Source organism: Apus apus, chromosome 12 (genome assembly GCF_020740795.1).
Source record: "Apus apus isolate bApuApu2 chromosome 12, bApuApu2.pri.cur, whole genome shotgun sequence".
Lineage (NCBI taxonomy): Eukaryota > Metazoa > Chordata > Aves > Apodiformes > Apodidae > Apus > Apus apus.
The window spans coordinates 4,752,546-4,775,753 of NC_067293.1; the positions used below are offsets into that span (position 1 = coordinate 4,752,546).

Genomic DNA, 23,208 nt, shown 5'->3' on the forward strand with positions numbered 1-23,208 from the left:
GTGTATTTTGTCTCCACCTCCCGTGCCTGTGTCTGTCTTTGCATCTCCACTTTTCCTCCCTCCCCTGGATCCAATCGCTGGCCGAGGAGACCTCCGGAGGGTCTTGGTAGGGGATTGTCCTTGTTCCTGCTGGGTTTGCCGAGGCAAGGGGGTATCTCTCGGCAGGTTGGGAAGGGATGCTGTTCCTCCCGGCGATGTGATCGCATAGCAACCCGGCAGCAGGGGCGGTGGAGCCGCGGGTGTGCGGGCAGCAGCGCCCAGGCTCAGCATGCAGCCCTGCCAGGGGACTCCTTTGCTGATTCACCAGCCCCTGCTCTGGAAGCCCAGCAGCTGCTGCCCCCACGCCTCCCACCCGGTGGACTCGGAAGGTAGGCCGTGGCAATGGGTGGGTTGGTTGGTTGGGTTTTTTTTCCCCACCCAGGTCCTGGCTGGGCTGGAAAAGGGGAAGATGTCGAGGGGTGGTTAATGCTGAGATGTGCTCTTTGGGGGTGGGTGTGTTTGTGTTTCCCTTCACTGTAACACTGCTCTGGTGTGTGAGGGTGAGGAAACTTGCAGAGATGAAAATAAGGGTGTCAGGGGGGGTGACAGTGGGAACAAGAGAGGAGGCCAAGACCGTTTCCAGAAGAGAGAGGCTGGGAACCAGTAAGTGGGGTGGTTTCCCAAAGCAAACAATAGTAGCCAGCATCCCGATTTCACCAGCACTGATTCATGGCACACTGAGGACTTGTTTACCCTGGCAATGTTTTCACCTGAGCTGAAAGACTGCTCCAGGATGGGTGCTTGGTGGCTTTCTAGCATCCTCCTGGGCGTATTAAACAGCAGGGCAAGGGAAGGACCCAAATATTTCTCGACTGATAAGCTGGGATCAGACTCTAGTCCCAGCTCTGCCCTTTTCATTCACTACCTAGCCCAGTCCAGCCTTGCTCCTTTATGTGCCCACCTGCCCCTCCCCCAGTTTCTCCCAGTCCCCTTCCCTCATTCCTCCTCCTCTCTCCAGGCCTTGTGTTGCCACCCCTGCTCTTCCCTTGGATGCAGACAGCCAGCACGGGCTGCAGGGCTGCCCCCCGGGACCCTTCCTGCTCCCCAGGGCTCAGCCTCCCTCTCTGTGCCAGACAGGGCAGCCTGGGAAGTGGTTCACCAAGGTTTGGTGCCACTTTGCACAACAGACTGTTACCAGTTCCCCAGCCCAGTCTCTTCCCTCCAGCCTTCCCTCAGGAACAGCTCTGCAGGGGTAGAGCTTCATTGGTGGAGTTGCCAGCATCGTGTTCACAGGCTCTCAATGCTGAGATTGCCATGTCCAGTGGCAGGGGTGTGGAGCAATTACTCCCATGCATTTCAACACTGCTGTCTGTGGGGAAAAACAATGTTTGCTTAGGTTTGGGGTTTTAGCACTGAAAAATAAATCTCTAGTCCAATCTTTGTCAGATTTGGGCACAACCTGTGCCCTAACCCAAGGTCCTTCACACTTTCCTTCTGCTCCTCACCAGTCTCTCTGGAGCCATGAGAGCTCTTGCTTGCTTGTTTTTTTTAATGGCTTTTTATTGCCCAACCAGAGTGCCCTACAGCAACACACAGCTGGGACAGAAAATTCCAGCTACAAGACTCAGAGGTGCTAGGAAGGTTTCCTGGCAGCCCCAGGCATGTGCTTGCCCTGGCTCTGGTGCCATCTCCCCATGCTGAAAGCTGCTTTCTCTGCTGCTATGGGGATGGCAAGGCAGGGCTCTGGTGACAAGAAATGTGTGATGGCACTCGAGAAAGGGACCAGGCTACAGTCAAGCCATTTCAAACTAGTTTTGCAGCAATGGGCCCAGGAATGTGAGCGCCCAGAGCGCTGGGATGGGAAGGTGGAGTGGGTGCTGCGATGTGATGCTGAGTTCAGGTCCTCTTTGTGGATTGAAAAAAATGAAGACTGTCTCTCTCTGGATTAATGCCTGAGATAGATCAATCCTACTTGCTAAAATTGGCCAGGACTGTGACCATGAATGGGGTTGCTCAGGTTGGAGTGGTGCTTTTCAAAAAGAGAGTGAGACAGGGAAGGGATAAAATGAATGGGCTCAGACAAAAGCCCTGAGTTCTGGAGACATATGGTGAATTTCTGATTATAATACCATTTTGAGAAACACATTCAGAGCCTCCACCTCAGGCTGGATGCCTATGATAAAAGCATAAAAGAGGAATTGTAAGACTCATGAAGCAAGACATACTGACCAGAAAGAATCCAGTCTTCAAAAACCCCCTCATTTTTGCAGGTGTATAAAGAAGAAACTGAGCTTTGCAGAACTGAACCACAATTTTCCTTTGCTGTTTCCTTTAGCATAAGAATAAGGTCTCTCTGATAGATCTCAAGAAAAGAAAGGAAAGGAAATGTAGCTTCATGTGGCATCCTGCCTGGCTATAAAATGCATGACCTCAAGAGGCCAGAGAACCCACCTCTTGCTTTGACTGGGGATTTATTATAAGGACAAGCTTATTGGGGGCATGATGGTATATTCAGTACAGAGAAATAGATTTTATTTTAGTTTGACACTGAGAATGAGAAATGAAGTGTCAAGAAAGCCAGAAGTTAGCAGTTGCCTTGGCTCTCACTGTGTGGTAGGTGGGCTCTTCCCACACTTGCTGATCAGTTATATAGTTTGGCAGGTGGACAATGTGTTTCTCACAGTGCAGCAAGACTCCTTTCCTGCCTCTAACACCAGGGAAAGGAAAACTCAGGTTCTTAGAGGAGAAAGACAAGACTCAGGATTTCTAGTGGGCTTAAATAGGCTAGTTCCAGGGCTACGGGACACAACTGAGTCTCTAAAAAATTGAGATCATATTTTTATGGTTGATGTAACCTTCTCTCGGTCATGAGAAAAGTTCTTGTCCCCCTGCTGTCCTTTTTGGAGAATGGACAATGTCTGTCAGGTCTATCAGACAGTGAATTCTCTAAGTCCAACACAGTGGAGCTGTGTGTTTTCATCTGGGTCCTCAAGGTGCTCAGGGAATTATTTGTAGTACTAGTCTAATCAAAGGAGGAGGAGAAGAGGTGGGAAGAATGTCTAAACAAAGTGAGTTTTGGAGAGAGCAGCTTAAACCCAGCTGGGACTCTGAGACAGTGTGTGAAAGAAATTCAGATTTCAGTCTTCCTAAATAAATTCCCATAATTTGTTTTTAAGCAGGAAAAGGATCAGTCAGTTCTACAGGGCCTTGTTGTGGGCAGGCACCCACACTCAGCTGGTGGGCTGGGGACATCATTACCCCAGTTTCCTGGTGCAAGACTAATGGTTACCTGGTGAAATTTTTCAGCTTGAGCTTTTTTTGTGTGCATGTGGATGTTCCTTTGCTTGGGAAAACGGAGAACAGGTGAGCTAGCAGAAGAGAGGCTGCTTCTTTCTTGGGACCTGTGGCACCTATTCATTCTTTGAATTAAAATAACATTTTGATTATGAGCTCAGAGTCTTAAGTGATCATTGAAGAATGCAGCTCATTAGATGTGAGAGTGCCCCACTTCATACACCCTCAGTGAATGAGGCATCTTCTGTGCCTCTTGCCTGCTACGATATAGCAAAGATTTTACCTTGGCTCTTCAGGGCAGCTGCTTCACTGGAGGACCCTTCATCCTAATTGATGAAGGGGACCTGGTACTTAGGTGGAAATGCAGTGCAAAGCCCAGATGCAGCTTTTGCATCTGGGCTTTTCAGCCTTCAAATGCCAGGGTTGTCAATTCCCCCCATGTGGAAGGTTGCTGATATTCCTTTTCCCACCTCCTTGTACTCAGGAGCAAGTGAGAACCAGGAGCCTGGGTCATTTATTTTTTCTTTAAAGAGTGTGTGTGGGTCTGTAAAGAGATGGAGACTAAGAACCCAAGTTCTAAGAGGTAGTTGTGCTGTTTGCACGCTTGGTCCCAGTGGGACAAAGACTTCTCCTTCTCTCCCACCAAACTTTGACCTAGTGAGGTCTTGGGAAGCACGTTTGCTGGCCCTCAGCCTCAGGCTTAAGCTTTTTAACTTAGACGTGCAGAAACCAACTCCTGCTGGAGCAGGATGTGCTAGTGCTCTGTCGAGGGACTCCTGCTGTTTGCCAGCCTGGGAATGCTCCCTTTGTTAGCATCTCCATGGGATATGAACTTTGAAATATCCACAAACCTCCCACCTTTCCCCTTAAAGGACACTGAGGGTGCTGAGCTACAAAGTTACTGCTTCCCTTGTACAGAAAGTTAAACAACAACAAAGCTATTAACATTTCTAGCAGCAGGGAATGTGTTTGTATTTCCATTCCTCTCATGGGATAAAGGCTGAGCTGCCTTGTCTCAGTGTTGCCATTTTTTTTTTCCTTATAGGCCAAGATCTGAAATGGAAAGTTCCCAGAAAGAACATTTTGGAGGAAATTAGCAATTCAAAGCATAAGCCCTTGTGATTGAGGGACCTCTTGACCTCCATGCTGTGTTTACTGCTGTTAGATGTGGTAGAGAGCCAGAAATTCAACTGCTGACATTGGACTCCAGCTTATCCAGCAGATCCCTAATCTTGGGGGTTACCTGTAGCAATGCAGGTCAGCTGCAGCTGGAATTCCCTTGGTATTTCGGAGAGGCTGGATCTGGGTTTGTATCAGAAGGGTTTTAAAAAGATGCAGCAAAGTGGCAGAAATATCCTGTGCAGCCTGTGCACTGGTGGCAAGTTGTCATCTTGGTGCTGGCTGGGGTGGAGAAGAGGAGCTGCAGGAGCTGCTGGATCCTGTGCCCCCAGCCCTGCCCCTCTGACCAGCCAGCTTTGCTGCTGCCAGGGCTCTGTGAGGAGGGAGAGTGCAGAGATCACAGGGTGGAACTGATAGTTGTGTGGTAGAGCTGAACAGAACTGGTTGAGCCAAGGCTATTCCAGCTGCCCTTCTCAGACTGCCTGGAAAGCAGTGCAGGAAGCCAGACCCTCCAGTGCTGAGTTTGTGACAGGGACAGCAGCTCTTACAGGAAAGGGAAAAAGGCACTTTGTTTTTTGATGCACTCCCATGCACAACAGTTATGGCTTGTTTACTGCAGTGTTTGGAAGCTGTAACACAGCACTGTGAAATGTCTAATGCTTCATTTCTTAAGGTGTACCAAGAGCAGAGGCAAGTGTTGGGTGCTTCTCATGTGTGAGGATGCACAGTCTGTGATGGTCATTTCTGCAAACAGGCAGCAGTGGCAGAGGGCAGGACCTTGGATTATCGGCTCATTGGAGAGCTCAGCACAGGCTGTTCTGCTGGAGAGGGAGAGAATTATGGCTGTAGAAATTGCTAAGGGATTTTGAAAAATCGTATCAGGAGAAGCTGTTCTCTTAGTGTGTGTAATGGAGGGGTGAGAGGCAGGGAAAACTCAGGCAGGGAGTGAGGGATGGGCTGAGGGTGCAGGATGCACTGTCTGCTCCTGCCCTGCAAGGACCAGCCAGGAAGTTTCTCAGTTACTCCAAGAGAGCTCGGTGTGAAGGAGCCAATGACCTTTTCCAGCAGTGTTGCTCCATCTGTACCTTGGAAGCAGCCCCTTCTCTGCTGGAACACAAGGTCTGGCTGCTGGTGCTAGGTGACAGTGTCCTTCTATAAGCCGGAAAGCAATCAACAAGTTGGGCAGTAGTTTGGACAGTCCCTCCAGGCAGGAGTCAAGCACCACTCTTGATTTGTCCATCTGAGCTCAGATGTGCTGAGTCTGGCCTGGGCAAAGCCCTGCGTGGTGTTCACAGCTTTTTGGGTCTCCATCCTGCTGTGAACATGTTGGTGCTCAGCTCCTTTCACGGCGCTGCCACTGGCCAAAAGTAGAGATGTGCTGCAGCTCTAGAAATTTGCCAGATTCAGGTGAATATTACCTTGCACCATTTTCTCTGGACCTTATTTTCTCATGGCTCCCTGTAATGCTGAGATGATGCTGGCAGTGGGATAAATTCCTGCTTTAGCGTATTCAGAGTCCAAACAACAACAACAAAGCAGTGTTGCGACCAGAGGTTGCACTTCAGATCTTTAGAACAGACAAGGGGCCACTGCTAACTTGTTTTATGGGTCCTACAGTTTCAAAAACGGAATTAAAAAAGGGAATTTTATTACTCATAATGAGCGAAAACTCATGAAAAGGTAGCAGGTGGTGTGAGAAGCACACATGGGGGACTGAGGCTCCAGGCAATTTTCCTTCTGAACATAAAAGGAAAAAATAGTATCTTTGAAAATATTGGCCCTTATGGAGGTATGTCTATTATATCTAAACAGTTGTGACAGTGAGATCAGCTCTCCCTTCTTTCTTAAAACCCCAGGCATCTCCTGTAGTTCAAGAAACCTTTTTAAAATGGAACATGAACTATGGGGCTCACTACCACAGGATATCATTACAAGAAATGGTGTAACTAGATGCAAAAAGGAGTTGGACATTTAGATGAAAAAAAGACTGCAACATTCATACAAATCTATATATTTTTTTTTTTAAGACATTGCATCTTTTTTAGTCTTCAGCCTTTGTGAAAGCAGCACACAAGGCAACTGGGAAGGGGGTAGGCTCCGTGAAGAGGAGCAAGCTGACCCAGGGACTCTCACACTGCTTTTCAGGTGCTCGTGCCCAGAGTTGTCTCCACCCCCATGAACATCGGTTCTGATGCAGCCCCTGGTGATGCAGGAATGGCCCTGTGTTCTCCCGCCATGTCCTGAGTGGCATGTCACACACCAGGTGCAGCACAGCACTGCCCACCCGCTGCCTCAGGTAAGAGCTGGGTCTGGGAGCCTTTCTCATGGCAGCTTTTTGCAGTGATGGCAAACATCTGTGGAGCAAACTGGGACCTCTGTTCCTGGTGGCAGGGAAAGCTGTCAGCTCCAGCCCCCCGTCAGCTCACATTCAGTGAGAGCATTAGCTCTCCTGCAGTGTTTCAGCTGCCAAGTGTTTCCCAAAGTAGAGCAAGAGACACAACCTGCAGAGATGGATGTCAAGCTTCCTGCAAAATAAAGAGCAAGAGGCCACCATTAACAGCTACTGTGCATTTGGTTGTGTTCACTTTGTTTTTTCCTGAAAACTTGGAAGAATGTCAGCTTCTTGCTGGAAATGTAGGTTTCTAATCTTCCAGGTTGTGGAGAAGAGCTTGGAAAGAGGCTTCTGGCTAATGCTGTGAGGCAGAGGAGGAGTATGACCTCTTTCTAATCTAGTTATCTTGAGGAAGGGAGAGTGGGTGCTCACACTGCTGGTGTCTACCTCCTCTGTCCCCCAAGGCCTCTGAGCTGTCAGGCTGAGACCAGGCTCTTCATTGAAGCTGGACAGAGAGGTGAAGGTCTCCAGGATCCCTTGGTGAATGGCAGGGCAGACTGGAGGAGAACAGGAAGGGGTAGGCTGCAAAGCTGCCTGTGCTCTACACTGAGCTGTCACAAGCTGGTTTAGCACCTTGTCCTGGGTCACACAGGACAGCAAGACTGGGCAGGACTTCCCCTCTGCTGCCTGGAGCTGTCGGCCCCAGGGCACCTCTCACCTGACAAAGGACTGATGGGTGGTGCTAAAGTGTTTCTTGGGCACTGGCAGAGTTGCTCCCAGGACAAATGAGATCCCTGGCTCTGCCTTCAGGTTTTTCATTGTGATTCAAAGGTGAAGAGCAAAGGCTGAGCTGGGGGCTCAGGATCCTGTTCGTGCTGATCCCAGAGGGAGAGACAGCAGCAGTCAGATGTGCAGGGGAAGAGAGGGAGAGATACAGGGAGCTTTTCATTCCCTCCCTGTAGGTGGAGGAGAGCATGGAAACAATGCTGTGCAGCAGGACTGTGGGGGGCACGAGGAGCCAGCCCAGAGCCTTCTGGCAAAAACAAACTCTTTGCACCCAGTCAGGCGGGTGGGAACATCTGTGCTGGCACCCAGCACGGGGCTGGGACACATGGCGGGTAAGGAGGGCACTGTTGGCTTCGTGGGAGTTGGGTCCCAAGGAGTTGAATATTTACCTTATGGGTAGCCAGAGCTTTCTGGGATCGTTCCCTGGGCAAATAACCTTGTCTGCCCTGCGTGTGCTCCAGCATCTAAGGGCAATGTCTCTTGCTGGTCAGCCCAGCCCACCATCACCTTTGCCGTGCCCTGGCAGAGATGGATCTCCCAGAGGAATCCCTCTGTGCACGGCCGACTCCCCGGGAGGGGCTTTCCCACTCCAAGGTGCCCTGCGGCGGGCAGAGATCTCTGCCCTCCCGGTTGCGCTTCGCAGGCAGCCCTGATGGCACCCGCGGGGTTAAGGCAGGTTGGAGGCTGCTGGAATGCTAGGGGACAAAGCTGGGATTGAGGCTGGCTGCGAGGCACTGCCGCCCCCCTCCAGATTCCTGGGGGGTCAGCGCTCAGGGCGCCCTGCCCCGCCGCGCACCGGGCGCTGCCCCGCGCAGGAGGCGATGCCGGCTCCTCCCGCCCCGCTGAGCGGCCCCGCGGCGGACCTGGGGCTCGGCACAGGTAGATGCGCTCCGAGAGCCTGCGGGGAACGTTCTGCCCCTGAAAATAAAGCCATGGCAGGGTGGAAGGGGCATGTGGGTCCAGGCTGCCGGGGCTCCGGGGGAGGGGGGTGTTTCGGGGATGCTCAGAGGGAAAGCGCTGCTTTTTCGCTCTGCTTGCTTGCAGGGATTTAGTCCTAGAGGAGCAGATGTTCAGCACCTGGCCTCTGCTTGCCCACTGGCACTGCCTCATCCACCGGGCGTGGTCTGTCAATTGCAGGCTTTTCTTTTCTTTAAACGAGGCTGGGAGGGCTGCGTTGTCTGCTGAGCTGTGCTGCAGTTGCACCCGGGCAGAGCTGATCCCCCTTTGGCATCCCCTGGTTGTGGAGGGGAGGGCTGGAGGGTTCCCTGGCAGTGCTGTGGGGCTAACCTACTTCTGTGCCACGAGGTTGTGCACATGCAGAGTTCTGACTTTTCTACGTGCAGGCAGCAGTTGTAGCTTGAGTGGTTTGTTATTCAGGGCCCCAAGATTCCTGTGATCTCTGTGGTGATGGTTTTCTCTCTTGCCTTGATGCTCCCGGGGAGGCAGAGAACTGCCTGGTGTTAGATGTTTTTGGGTGCAGCAGGCTTAGCATCAGTCTTGGTGATAATTAGATTTTTCTCTGACAACTGGTGTGGAGGGGTATTGTTTTAGCTGTGCAGCTAAATTCCTTGTCTGGTGGTTTCCTCCTGCCTGTTTTTCTCCTTGGCTTAATTGAATCTGTCCCCTGCACACCTCTGGGAGGCCTGGGACAGGACAAGTGACAAGTATCTGCACATTCCCCTTGGAAAAGCTGCTGCCCTTCTCTGGCAAAGTGGTGCCTGTTGTATGTGCTGTTTAGAAATTGCTAACGCAGTTAATTATGATTGATTAATCGCCTGGGGATAATTATCACAAATGAGGTCTTATATCAGAGTAGCATGAGATCGAAATGCTGCCGTGTCCCCAGCCAAGCACAGCAGTGCCTCGCTTATGGAAAGGCAACGTGCCTGTATGTTTCACACAGCAAGCTGTGGGTTTTGGGGAGGAAATCCCCTCTCGCTCACCCAGTCCTGTGTGAGATGCTCCCAGTCCTGCTGGTGTGTGCTGGGATTGCCAGCAAGTGCCACAATGGCTTTGCTGCCAGCACGAGCAGGAGCATGATAAGCTACAGGCTTAGGGGAGATTTCTTCCCCTGTCCACCAATGATTTGTTGTCCAGGGGTCAGCACCCGGTTTTCCAGGCTGAGGAGCACAGTGCAAATTGTGTTGCTTTCATGTGGATGGGTTGGGATCTGCTGTCATCTGCTCCATGGCCCCTCAGAGCACCCTTCCCTCCACTGCTTGTTCTGGAGAGGTGTGAAGGAGAAGCAGCATCTGTGGAGGAGAAGCAGTGTCTCAGATGTGCCCTGCAGGCCTTGTGCACAGCTCCCAGCACTGGGGATGGCATAAAGAATGTTGGCATGTCCCCTTGGTCCCTAGGAAGAACGGGACTCTCAGTGCTTGCTTCTTCTCAAAGTGCAATCAGCCCTGTATGGCATGGAAACAATCCACCCTTAGCCCTGCAGGGACTGTGACAAACAAGGGCCAGCTCTGTTTTAATACCTACAGTGAGGTAGGTTCATTCCTGGCTAAGAAGCACAGAGATCCTGCAGAAGAGGCCATGTGCAGTCAGTCCTTCTTTCAAGGTTTGCTCTTAGTGCTTGTGGAGCTGGCACTACATCCTTCCTCCAGGCAAGGCCATGAGCTTTCCTGGAGCTGCTAGCAGATCCCTCCAGGAAAAGGGCAGTCCTCTTGCAAGCTGGAAAGCCAGGCAGTGATCTTTGGATGCAGGATGTTTCTGTTTCTGCCCAGGTTGAAGCCTCACAGCATGGTGCAGGACCTTCGTGTGTAACCCCCCAGGCTCCCAGCAGTGCTGCTGGGCCCCAGGCCCCTCTGGAGATGAATCTTTGCTGGAATGAGATAAAAAAGAAATCCCACAGCCTTCGGTAAGAGTCCCTGCCTGCAGGAAGCTCTGGGGCTGGCCTGGACTTCCAGCCTTGCGTGCTGCGTGTGCTTGTCAGGGGGTTTTTGAGCTTGTTTGCTTGATGAATCATATGAATTTATGGTGACCTTGGCTTGGTTTCCCCTCTTGACCACAGAACCCTGAGTCTTCCTCCCGGTGCCGAAAGGCATCCCCTCCCTTTCCACCCATTCCATTCTCCTCTCCTGCCCCTCTTTCACTCCTGCTTGCTCTCTGTTGCTTTCTCCACCTTCTGCTGCTGTTCTCTCTGCAGCTTGTCTCTTTTTGCACCACGGCCCTGTCCCCCCTTTCTCTGTGCTTGTCCCTTTGCTGGGAGCCCTCTCCCCTGCACAGGGGGAACACGCCTTCCGGAACATCGGAGGTTGCAGCTCCACAGCCAGCATGACAGAGGGCTTAACTGGGGCATGTTAATTGTCTCCTGCCTTAACCCAAGGCTCCTGGAAGCTGCCCAGTCATGTAAATGCTGAGCCAAACCCTCTGTGCTAGCCAGAGCACAGCCCCAACCCACAGGCAGACCTGGGGTGACTGTCCTGTGCTCCAGGCTCCAGGGTGATGAAGAGCTCAGAGTTTCCTCTCCCCAGTGCCCCTTGTGCTTCATCTCACCTGGCAGTTCCACATCTGTGCTGATTGAGGGTCATGCACAGCCCATCCTGAGGAGTCCTGCCACTCTCTGGTGGGGTCCTGCAGGTGCCCGGTGGTCACCACCCCAGCTGCAGTTCTGTGTCTCCCCTCTCCAGAGGTCCTGCTCCTCTCTTGTCTGTCTGACCACCACCCTGCTGTCCTTGCTCTACTGCCAGGGCTCGGCTTGAGGCCTTTTCCGACCACAGTGGGAAGCTGCAGGTGCCTCTGGAGGAGATCATAGACTGGCTGGGGCAGAAGGATGAGGAGCTGTCCGCACAGCTGCCTCTGCGGGGCGATGTCCTCCTGGTGCAGCAGGAAAAGGAGACGCACACGGTACGTTCCCTAGTGCCTTCCTTGCTGCCCTTCCCTGCTGAGGTGAGCTGCAAATGGGCAGCCCCGCCTGGGATCCCCACCTTGTGCCATTGCCCATGCCCACAGCCCAGGAGTGCACTCGTCCTTGCCCACCTCCATCTCTGCTTCCCGTGGAAAAGCAGAGCCCCAGTCCCACAGCAAATACCCATGGCATGAGACCATCTGGTTTTAGACAATAAATTTGCATTACAGCCTCAAGTCATCTGCAGGTGGTAGTGGGCCCCATCACTTCTCTCCTAGTTTCCCCCTTGTGTCCTTCCTCTGCAATAGAGGGAATTGCCTCTCACTGGCCCCTGATTTTGGGATTCTGAGACTTGAGGAGAGGTCGGTAGGTCTAAACGTGGCCCAGTGATTGGGATGTGAGTGATTCCTACAGTAGCACATCATCATCACATCTGGAACTGGGGTAAGCCCGGACAGATCAGAGTTTCCTGCTTCCCTAATCAAAGCATTTCCTTCGTGCTGCCAGTGGCTATTGGGCTTTAGTTGTTCTTTACCTTGAAAACAAAACTAAACTGTTCCTTACTTTGGCTACTGCTCAGCCTCGCTGGCGCTCACCACTTCCCTGCTGCACAAACAGCTGATCCAGTAGACAGCACCAGTAGGGGGGCTGCAGTTGGAGGACAGGACATCCTAAATCATCCTGCCTCCAAAGTCTGCCCTGGCAGATGTGCTGCTTTGGGGCATCCTGCTCTTCCCCTCCTTGCTCCTTCAGCAGCTGGGCCATTTGCTGAACAGCTACTGGAAGGACTGTTTGCATGACCATGCTCTCACTGCATGAGTGAGGAGCATTTCCAAGCAGTGCCTGTGAAAGCATCATCAATAAAGCAGTTCCTCTTGCACAGCTCTGGCTCAACACACCCTCCTGGGCTCACTGTTCTGCCTTTCTCCTTCCAGCAAACTTGCAGCCCAGACCTGGGCTCTGCAAGAGCCACCGTCTTGCAGGTGGTCATTCCTTTCCTGAACTGCAAAAATATTTGTCTTTTAACATCTCTCATTGTCTCCAGTGAGGTTTGGGCCCCAGAAGGAAGAAATCACTGCAGCCTTTGGCAAGGAGGCAGCCAGGGCTCAACCTGCTGTCTTATCTCTTTGCGCTGCTCTCCAGGCTTTCATGGAAGAAGTGAAGTCTCGAGGACCATACATTTACTCTGTCCTGGAGTCAGCACAGGCTTTCCTCTCCCAGCATCCATTTGAAGAATTAGAAGAACCAGCTTCAGAAAGCAAAGGTCTGTGGAGCTCCCCTTTTCTGGTTCTCCTATAGCACAGGTCCATCTGGCCTGGACAGGAGAAGATGGAGCGGAGGTGGCTGATGTGGCACAAAGCAGCATGTCAGTGCTCTGCCTGTGGTCTGGTGTAGGTTTTTAAAGGGCAGCAGGGCTTCTGCCTGTGAGGACAGACAGACAGTCTGTGGAAAAGCTGGATACCTGGAGGAGCTGGTGCAGACCTGGATAGTATTATCACTTGGTTTCCCTCCCTCTTTCCCGTTTTCCCAAGAATTTTTTCTCTCTCTTTCCCCTGCCCTCCCTCCATCTCTTAGCCACTCTCCTCTGGGCTAGGCTCTCATTTTTGGTCTCCATTCCCCTTCTGCTCTGCCTCCACAGATGTCTCTCCCCGGCACCGGATCCAAAACATCAGCCGCTTTGTCTGGAAGCAGGCGAACGTGGCCAGTGAGCTGTGGGAGAAGCTCACAGCCCGCTGTGTGGACCAGCACCGGCACATCGAACGGACACTGGAGCAGCTGCTGGAGATTAAAGGGGCCATGGAGGAGCTCAGCATGACACTGGACCAGGCTGAAAGCGTGCGTGAAACCTGGGAACCCATTGGGGACCTGTTCATTGACTCCTTGCCAGAGCACATCCAGTCAACCAAGGTACTCCTGGCTCTGAGAAGGCTCCAGCCTTAACCTCGCAGGTGATGAGGTGCAGTTTCCCAGAAGGGCAGTGCTGCTTCTCCTGGCTGCTCAGTCCAGTGCAGCCTCATTACTTGGGGTCTGAGGGGCCAGGTGCCCCCCTCTGACAACCCCCTGGCTTTGTGAGGGTGAATTTGGCCCACAATGTCCTGAGCGGTGCTGAGCACCTTGTCACAACACAGACTTTACACATAGATGGCTCAGCATAGATGAGCCCACATGCCACTTCTCAGGAGATTTGAGTTCTCTCCAGCCTGGCTGGTTTGTTTTGGGTTTTTTTCCCCCCTAAGTTATCTCATGGGAGGGTTAGTCAGTGGCATCTTGTCAGCCATTATCCCACCCTGGCTCGTAGCAGAGGAATCGGATCCATCCAGGTCCTGACTGCTCACTTGCTTCTTTTCCTTCTTCCCCTGCCCTCCAGCTGTTCAAAGAGGAGCTCTCCCCCATGAAGGATGGGGTGAAAGTGGTCAATGATCTTGCACACCAGCTGGCCATCTCAGATGTCCACCTGTCCATGGAGAACTCCCGTATGCTGGAGCAGATCAACACACGCTGGAAGCAGCTGCAGGTGGGAAGGAGTCAGGACCAGGCACAGCAAATAAAACACAGGAGGGAGGATGCTGCGGAAGAGCTGTCACTGCTGAGCTTCAAGGATGATAAAGTAATGCTTGGCATAGCAGGGATGGTATAGATGGTGTTCCTGGAGGAGGAAAGCATCAGTTCAGTGTGAGGAAAGTGGCTGGTAAATCTGTAGAGGTCTTGAACAGGAAAAGGCAACAGGAAGAACAAAAGATGCTGTCTGAGGAGAATTAAGATCTGATGGGGGAAGGGGTCAGTATCAGCTGTGGCTTTGTGGATGTCTGTGAAAATATGGATACAGGTGAGCTGGAAATGTGGGCTGTGCTGCCTCAGCCTGTGGGAGGAGGTGTAGAGGGCTGAGTGGGCTGGGGAATGCAAATACCAAAGCAGGAGAGGAAGGAAGAGGACCTGTGTGCTGGGGTCCATCCACAGATCTTCCTGAGTGGGGCTTCAATCTGAAACGCCTGGTGGGGCTGCCATTGAATTCTTCTGTCCCATTCTCCAGGCCTCCATAAATGAACGTCTGAAGCAGCTCCAAGATGCCCACCGGGACTTTGGACCAGGCTCCCAGCACTTCCTCTCCTGTACGTGAGTGGTTCCTGGCTTTCTGACATGTGGCTGCCCTTCAGAGTGGCTCAGCATGGGCTGTGGCACAGGACAGTGGGGTGCAGGGTCCTTGTTGCTGAGCCCAGAGCTAAGCAGACAGCTAGAAAAGGGCCCAGGCCAGTGCCTGGTGCACAGGAACCAGACCAGGAGGCATCCCCCGAAGTTAGTGTTGTGCTACCTCACTTGGTGGGACCAAGGGTGGGACATGAGTGTGGTATCCCTTCAGGGTGCAGAGCTGTGACACTGGCAGCAGCAGCAGCTCCCAGGTTATACTGGGATGGTGGCAGCCTCAGAGACTAGACAGGCAAGAGAAGAGATGGCAGAAAAAGGCAGTTCCCCCAGTCCCACGTTAGTCATTTGGAGGCCAAAGATGTGCATGTTAAGGAGGTTTTCATTCATGTGGGAAGGCAGGGGGATGTTGCTCCTGCAGAGCTGAGCTGCTGATGGCTCTCAGACCTTCAAAGGATGGGCAGCAGGTTGTGCTCCAGAGTCTGGAGTCTGTCCTCAGAAATGCTGAGCCCTGCAGGGTCTCCAGACATCAGTGGGGTTTGTTGGCCTGTGCTCCTCTGCAGACCACATCCTTCTATCTGAAAGGGAGAGAGACTTCCTATTGCTGGAATTGTTAAGTTGCCTGTGACTAGGGAAAAATAGCTGAGGGGCAGAAAAGGGTTTTGACCTCTAGGCGAGACACTTCTGACAAGACCAGGAGTCTTGTTCCTCTCTCCCAGGCAGTATCTGCTTGCCTGCTTCATCACCCCCAGCTGGTGATTTGGGAAGGCACAGCTACTTCAGAGGCACCCACCTGCTGGCACAGTCCTGCTGGACTCACGTCAGAAACAACATCAGCTGAAAGGAGCATTTAGTGTTGATCTGACATCTCTGTCTCTCTCCATGCAGCCTCTGTGCAGGTCCCCTGGGAACGAGCCATTTCCCCCAACAAAGTGCCCTACTACATCAAGTGAGTCTGCTCCCAACCACAGCTCCTGGTCTTCTCTGGCCCAGTGGGAGCAGGAGCTGGGGACCAATTAGGGATTAGGGGGGGGGGGAGAGCAATGGATGGACTGGCCTGAGCACTGAGCTCCAGCAAAGCATGTCACCCCCAGCCTGGCAGGGCCAGGCTTCCCCTGCCTGTCAAAATGCCTCCCATGGGGGGCTGGCTGGAGGGAGGGGAGCCTGGCTGCAGGTGAAGGCATCTCCCTGGTGGCATCCTCTGTGCTGCTGTGCCAGGGCAGTGTGCTCACTGGGCTGTGTCTGTGTCTGCAGGCACTGAGGGACTCGCTCCCAGGGCTGCCCAGGCCCTTTTTTTTTAAATCTCTCATGCCAGCTGCTTCATTCCAGCTTGACTCTTGGTTTCCTTCTCTTTTCCTTCCAGCCACCAGGCCCAGACAACATGCTGGGATCACCCAAAGATGACAGAGCTGTACCAGACGCTGGGTAAGGAGGCTGCCACAAAACTATTCAAGGAGCACTCACCCTTTTTGCAGCATGGGGTGCTGTGTAGGGTCCTGCCAGCCCACCTGCTCCCCTCTGTGGCACAGGACCCTGTGCAACCCCATGCCGGGCTCTGCCCTTCCTCCTTCTCCATGCTGGTGGGACTGGTGTCTGGGAATGGCAGTTGCTGCTTCCTGGCCTGGAGATAAGGATATTGAGCTGTGGTTTTATTCTTCTTTTCCTGTGTTATTGCAGCTGACTTAAACAACATCAAGTTCTCAGCGTATCGAACAGCTATGAAACTACGACGGGTGCAAAAAGCCCTGAGATGTGAGTGTGGGAATTATTTCCCTCCTGCTGGGTCTCCCTCGATAAAGGCATTAAACTAGCACAAGCTTTTATCAGGACATCAAAGGCAGGGGTTCACCAGGGGCCAGAGAGCTGAGGCTGGGAAGATGAGCCTGTGGCTGGAAAGCTGAGCAAATCCACCAGCAAGGTGTCTGTGTGAGCACCTTTCTTTGCAAGCTTAGGGTGGAATTGCCTCAAGGGCAAGTGTTAGTCCAAGGAATTAGAGAACAAAGTGGTCCAGCTCAAAGTTACAAGGCTGTGGAATGAGGCAGGGCCTCATCTGGGAGCACCAAGGGAGCCCAGAGGAACTGTGGTTGTAACTGAGAGCAGAAATCAATCCCACTAGGAAGGGCAGAGAGGATTCCACTACTTGAAGAGGAGGAAAGGAGTAATTGAATCTGACTTCTGCACAAAACTCCAGTTAAAACAAGAATTAATAGCCACATGAATATGATGGGAGTTCAACACGATGCCTGGCTGTCCGAGAGGCAGCTGCTCCTGGGAAATTGCTGCAGAATTTCTGGGGGAATCAGTGTGCAGGCAGATGGGAATCTTCTAGATGCAGCAACCCTGGCTGCTGGAGAGCTTTTGGCAAGGCCTCTTGCCTAAGGCCCTGTCAAAATTAAACAGCAGCAGGATGAGGGAAAACCCTCTTCTGAATTAACCATTCCTGATATAGAGGAGACAGAGCCAGGAGGTGCTCCTTGACATCTTGTGAAAGGCCTGGAGGAAGGCAACGAGTGAGGGTGAGAGGAGGTGTGGCACTTGGAGCAGTTGAGCCCTGGCTGTGGAGTAATTTCATGGTGCTGTGCTAACCAGACTGCCCCATATCTGGGGACATTCCAAGCTGATGGAGTGTAAGTGGGGGAAAGCAGCTTTTGCCACCCTGCAAAGATGTCCATGCAGCAGCAGCTGCAGAAACACCAGGCATCAAGAGGAAAAGGGCAGAGAGCAAAGCAGAGCCCTTCGTGTGCTGCTTGTGCATCTTCAGTTGCCTGTCTCTTGCATCTCACATGCTGTGTTGGCACCTTCTTCCCAGCCCAAGGTTGATGTGCAAGAATGTGAATAAGTGCTTCTTATTGAAGATGTACTTGAGAAGGGCAGGGAGGCTGCCAAGCCAGCTTCCCCACGGTGAGATAGTTAGTGGAGTGAGTGGCCACAAAGGAAAGAGGCAGTGAGAGACATGTCAGAGCCATATGCAGTCACGGGCAGTGTGGATGTGAGGGTGAGCAGGAGCAAGACTCACTGGCTTGTGAATTGGGGGTCTCCAGTGCCACTCTCAGTAGCTTTGGCAGGGGAAGGTTGGACTTTTCCACAGAATGAAGGCACAGTGTGGAAATGGCACTTTCTCCCCAGCAGTGAGAACGTAATTGGTCTCAGGAATTGGAAGACTTTCAGGAAAGAAAGATTGCTGGCTGCTAAACAGGGTCACACATACAGCCTGCAGCTGTGGAAATCTGAAAGCAGGGCAGCCAGGGTAGCTCGTGCTGTCTTAGCCCCGTTTTAGGTTTGTGCCTCAACACCTGCTGCTGGTCAGAGCTAGAGACAGGACTGCTCCACCTCTGGGCAGCTGCTTTAGGGTCTGTGTGGCTCTGTGCTGCCTCACCTTCCCATGCCAGGGACCTGGGAGGTGCAGAGCCAGCTCTGGGCACTTGTGACTCTGCGCAGAGCCTTTCTCAGGTGGCGTTTCTGACCCCATGGCTGGCCAGAGCAACAGGGAAGGAAGGTCACACAGAGCTGTGGCTCACACTGATTGTAGGTGGAGATGTGGGTATTTTGGGAAGGGTTTATGGGTGGGAGAGCAATTCTGGGAGCTGTGCCCATCCTGCCAGCATCTTTGCCACTGCAGTGAGGCTGAGACCGCACCAGGCCAGGTCAGGGCTGTGTCTCCCTCCTCTTCATTCTCGCCTCTCCCGTTTGCCTCCGATCCCTCCACCTGTGCCTTCTGCACAGTGGACATGGTGACCCTGGCCACAGCCTTGGAAATCTTCAATGAGCACGACCTGCAGCCCAGCGAGCGGGCCATGGATGTGGTGGAAGTGATCCACTGCCTGACTGCCCTCTACGAGAGGCTGGAGGAGGAGCGAGGCATCCTGGTGAACGTGCCGCTCTGCGTGGACATGAGCCTCAACTGGCTGCTGAATGTCTTTGACAGGTACCTGCAGGCTACCCCCCTCACGTGGGGGCTTGCCTTGCTTGCCCCCCTGCATAACCCACCCCCCAGAACGCTTGCCAGCCCGTGTGATGTCTCACCTTGCAGCGGCCGCAGCGGGAAGATGAGGGCTCTCTCCTTCAAGACGGGCATTGCGTGTTTGTGTGGGACAGAGGTCAAGGAGAAGTTTCAGTGTGAGTCCCCCCATCTGCCTCCCCCAGGGCCTGGTGTGGAGTAACCTGGGGAAAGTGGGAGTGCTGCTGTTTCCTTGCTTAGCCCTTCTTTGCCCAGAAAGAGCAGAGAGACGATTTCCCTGCAATGACTAATTTGCAGGAAAACTTTCCCTCCCTCTTTCCCTCCCTCCTTCCCTCCCTCCCTCCTTCCCCCCTTTTTCCTCCCTCCTTTTCTCCTTTCCTCCCTCTCTCCCTCTTTTTCTCCCTCTCTCTTGCCTTCCCTCCCTCCCTCTTTTCCTCCCCTCCCCAAGCCCACACCACCTAAATGGGGAGGCATTTGCAGACTGGTGCTTCATGGATCTCACTTGCATGGCATTATAAGGAACAGTGCAGAGAGGGCAAACAGGCAACAGTCATCCAGGGCTTTCCAGAGGAAGGAAAAACCTGGGAGTTCATGACTGGGAAGTGGGTTTCAGACAAGGAAGCCCCTTTCCTCATTGTGTTTTGGCGCTCTCTGCCATGGGGCACTGTAGAGGAGTTAGCACAGGGAACACCAAGGGTTTAAATTAAGGGGATTTGGCAGGTTCCTAGAGGATGGGCCAGTTGTGGCTGTTAAGGAAGTGATGTAGACAGCCGGTGTCTCCAGAAAACTCCTGGTTATTGGGAGCTGGAAGGATACTGGTTAATGCTATTGAATCATAGCTCAGTTTTTCTCCTTATATGATCTCCCTGCAGACGACAGGCAGTGGGACCCCTGGTCTAACCCCCACACCACCCCCCCCCATGCCCTCACCCTGCCAGGTGTGTCCCCGGGTCCCTAAGGGGCTGTGTCCCTCCCCCTGGCAGATCTCTTCAGCCAAGTGGCAAACGCTGGGGGACTGTGTGACCAGCGGCACCTCGGCGTCCTGCTCCACGAGGCCATCCAGGTGCCACGCCAGCTGGGGGAGGTGGCAGCTTTCGGGGGCAGCAACGTGGAGCCCAGCATTCGCAGCTGCTTCCGCTTCGTGAGTAGGGTGGGGTGGCCTGGGCTGTCCCCTCCGCAGCCCCCGTGCCAGGGAGAGGCTCCCAGAGGTTCAAGGAGCTCACACCCCAGAAGAGCTGGGCTCAAGTGCTGAGCAGCACCTTCCTCTCCCCTCCCCAGAGCAACGGGAAGTCTGCCATCGAGGTGTCCCAGTTCCTGGAGTGGGCCAACCTGGAGCCACAGTCCATGGTGTGGCTCGCCGTGCTGCACCGGGTGACCATGGCTGAGCAGGTGAAGCACCAGACCAAGTGCTCAGTCTGCCGGCAGTGCCCCATCAAGGGCTTCAGGTAGGGGCTATGGCGTGGGACCCTGACAACCAGGGGAAGGGCATGGTGTCCTGCAGGAGGGAGCTGGAGTTGTCCTGTGCTGTTGGGGTAACCTAGAGCTCTGCAGCAGTAGGTCAGGCCAGGTGGCAGCAGAGGGGAAGGAGCAGGATGCTTTTCTGAGGACTTCAGACAGTGGGGTGCAAGAGTAACACAGACCACCTCTGTCCTCTGCTCAGCTCTCTTTGGGCTCCAAAACTGACTCTCACTTCCTCCCTATGGCCTCTTGATTTCTCCAGGTATCGGAGCTTGAAGCAGTTCAATGTGGACATCTGCCAGACCTGCTTCCTCACTGGGAGAGCCAGCAAGGGCAACAAGCTGCACTACCCCATCATGGAGTACTACACCCCGGTATGGAGCTGGGCTGGGCTGGGAGGGTCTTGGCTGAGAGCAGGTCCCCACTGGTGGCAGCAGCCTTGTGTTGCTTAGGCTGGTGCAGCCCCAGAAGTGGACCCCTTTGATGTTTTTCTTCCCCTTCACATGCTGTATGTTTTCCCTGTTGTTTGGGGTTCAAGATGAGTGGGGTGCATGGCATCCACGGATGGCTTGTGCCAGGCCCCATGGTAGGCTGACACATCTGCTGTGTGCCACGTTTGCTTCCACAGTGATATCTCTTTCTCCATGGAGTTCATGTCCAGCCTGAAGGTGCTTCCTTCCTGTGAATGCTGACCTGTGGTCCCCCACTCCTCGTTAAGCAGCACCTTGGTAACATTTGTGTCTCTGCAGACCACATCTAGTGAGAACATGAGAGACTTTGCCACCACGCTGAAGAACAAGTTCCGGTCCAAGCAGTACTTCAGCAAGCACCCGCAGAGAGGTTACCTGCCTGTCCAGTCCATCCTTGAGGCTGACTTCTCCGAGATGTGAGTAGGCTGGGCCCCAGGCTGTGCCTTTGACCATGGTCCATGAGCTCCATGGGTGGAAGCAGCATCTCAGCTGCGAGGCAGGGCTCCCATGGGAGGGCTGGAGGGGGCACTTGCACCTAGTCCTTGAAGGAGCAGAGTTTTCAGTTTCCCTATCCAGCCTGTCCCTGGCTCCTCTTAGCCCAGCTGAGACCAGGGCAGCCTCTCCAAGCCCTAGCTTTGAGCGAGGACTGCCCAGCCTTGCTGACCAGTGTGAATCTCTTCCAGACCAGCCTCCTCCCCGATGTTACCACATGCTGACACCCACTCCCGGATCGAGCACTTTGCCAGCAGGTATCACCCCTGGGCACTGTGGTCACACCAGGGCTTGGAACGTGACCCTGATGGCTATGGAGGGGTTTTGGGTCAAATGCTTGGGGAGCTCGGGCTGCCTGCAGCCCCCTCCGTGCTTCCCAGCCTGCAGCCTGGCGGGCAGAGACTGCCTGTGGCAACTGGGGCTGCCCTGCTGCCTGGAACTGGCAGCTGCAGGACAGGCAAACCTGCCTGGGACATGGCTGGTGCCACACAAAGTGTCAGCAGACACCAAGCATTTGGCAGCAGATGTCTTAGTGGTGAAGCAGCTTCCATGTACCCTCCTGCTTTTCCCTGTGTGAGCTGCTGGTTGGATTCTCAGCAGGGAGAACCCCCCGGTGTCTTGCTGTGCCTGGGTGCTCATCAGTGCTGCTTGCACACTTCCCATTGCTGCTGCCTCGTGGTTTGTGTTGCCTCTGCCCTGTCCACAGGCTGAGTGGGGACCCAAGCAACACAGGAGGCCTGTAGCTCGGGCCCTGGACTGTAGCTGATGTGCTCCCATCCCTTATGTGCTTCCGTGAGAGGAGGCTGAGCCAGCTGCATGGCAGCAGCCCTTTATTCCAAAGTCTGTCACCCCAGGGTCTTTGGTTTTCTAACCAGGCAAAACTCTCCAGAGCCTGTAAAGAGGTGCAGACTGGTGCAGGGCAGCTGGGAGACCCTGCAGGGAGGGGTCTTGCAAGGGTTGCTGTAAGTAGGGTGCACTGAGCAGACATTCGGGATGTCTCTGACTGTACATCCACCTGTTTCTCTTTCCTCCAGGCTTGCAGAGATGGAAAGCCAAAACTGTTCCTTCTTCAATGACAGCCTGTCCCCTGATGATAGCCTGTGAGTTCTGGCTTCTTTCCCCCCTCCTTCTGCATCAGGGCTCCTGTAACTGCATCCTCACCTAGCCAGGGCACGTAAATCCTGTCCTTCCCAGCTCCTTTGAGTCTGAGGCTCTTGGGCACCCCCAGCTATCCAGGGATGCTGAGCTACTTCTGCACTCTAGACCTTGGGGCAGCCAGAACAAGCTCCCATACAAAACCACCTTCTCCAGGGGCAGACAAATCCTGTGAGACTCCTGTTCCTCACTAAGGTGTTTCTCCACCTGCTGCAACAGGGATGAGGACCAGTACCTGCTGCGCCATTCCAGCCCAATCACTGACAGAGAGCCCGGGGGCAGCCAGCACATTCCAGGAAGCCTCAGCACAGATGACAAGGGAGAGCTGGAGCAAATTCTGGCCCACTTAGAGGATGAAAATAGGTAGGGCCACGGGCAACTCTGAAAATGGGGTTTATAGCCTAAGGAGGAATGGGCTGGAGAAGCCTGGCAGAGCTCAGAGGGGAGCCACGGGGAAGCTGCTGGAGGTGGGGGTCAGAGGAGCTGGGTGGGCTGGTTTTGAGGGCATCTAAGCTGATCCCTAAAACCAGCACTTTCTAGAAAGAAGAGCAGTGATGCTGACCTAGGCTATCTTGCAGGATACTCCAGGGAGAGCTGAGACGCTTGAAGTGGCAGCATGACGAGGCAGTTGAGTCTCCAACCTTGGCTACAGGCTCCCCTGAATCAGTGCAAGACCCACATAATGATGAGCTCCTGGCAGAAGCACGAATCCTCCGGCAGCACAAGAGCCGCCTGGAGACACGCATGCAGATCTTGGAGGACCACAACAAGCAGCTGGAGTCCCAGCTGCACCGGCTGAGGGAGCTGCTGCTGCAGGTACTCTCAAAGCAAGGACCCAGGGAAGCCCATCCTTGGGGTGGGTTTTGCCATAAGAGAGCTGGGACAGGGGCAAAAAAGGGATGGACAGAAGCAGGGGAGGGCAAGGACAGAAAATCATGAGGACCATCCCCTTCTCTCTCTAGCCTCCGGCTGAGTCAGATGGCAACAGCTCAGCAGCCTCTTCCTTGGCTTCATCTCCACATCAGTCTGAAGGCAGCCAGGCAAAGGAGAGGGAGCACAGCACCCCAGACACCAAAGCTGCAGGTGAGGGTGGGGCTGGGCTGAGCTCTCCGTCTTGCTCCCTTGGTTCAGTGCTGCAGGAGACTGCCTGTACCCTGCCAGCCTGTGAAGG

At 53.6% G+C, this 23,208-nt stretch overlaps 1 protein-coding gene across 5 annotated transcripts in view; it reads left to right on the plus strand.

The window, feature by feature from the left end:
• Window positions 1-23,208, plus strand: part of DRP2 (dystrophin related protein 2) — a 26,336-nt gene continuing 3,128 nt past the window's right edge. For 3 of the 5 annotated variants that reach the window (XM_051630451.1, XM_051630454.1, XM_051630453.1), the window contains exons 1-22: window positions 1-368; window positions 6,538-6,688; window positions 10,240-10,373; window positions 11,206-11,362; window positions 12,507-12,627; window positions 13,003-13,271; window positions 13,732-13,878; window positions 14,395-14,473; window positions 15,393-15,453; window positions 15,868-15,929; window positions 16,182-16,256; window positions 18,228-18,429; window positions 18,535-18,620; window positions 19,446-19,603; window positions 19,741-19,907; window positions 20,183-20,294; window positions 20,670-20,806; window positions 21,074-21,139; window positions 21,917-21,982; window positions 22,257-22,400; window positions 22,616-22,853; window positions 23,000-23,120. In XM_051630451.1, the coding sequence (XP_051486411.1) occupies window positions 6,584-6,688; window positions 10,240-10,373; window positions 11,206-11,362; window positions 12,507-12,627; window positions 13,003-13,271; window positions 13,732-13,878; window positions 14,395-14,473; window positions 15,393-15,453; window positions 15,868-15,929; window positions 16,182-16,256; window positions 18,228-18,429; window positions 18,535-18,620; window positions 19,446-19,603; window positions 19,741-19,907; window positions 20,183-20,294; window positions 20,670-20,806; window positions 21,074-21,139; window positions 21,917-21,982; window positions 22,257-22,400; window positions 22,616-22,853; window positions 23,000-23,120 (2,707 nt within the window). In that variant the 5' untranslated portion in view covers window positions 1-368; window positions 6,538-6,583. The remainder of the gene's footprint in view (window positions 369-6,537; window positions 6,689-10,239; window positions 10,374-11,205; window positions 11,363-12,506; window positions 12,628-13,002; window positions 13,272-13,731; window positions 13,879-14,394; window positions 14,474-15,392; window positions 15,454-15,867; window positions 15,930-16,181; window positions 16,257-18,227; window positions 18,430-18,534; window positions 18,621-19,445; window positions 19,604-19,740; window positions 19,908-20,182; window positions 20,295-20,669; window positions 20,807-21,073; window positions 21,140-21,916; window positions 21,983-22,256; window positions 22,401-22,615; window positions 22,854-22,999; window positions 23,121-23,208) is intronic. The other 2 variants (XM_051630452.1, XM_051630455.1) reach the window with 2 other exon arrangements.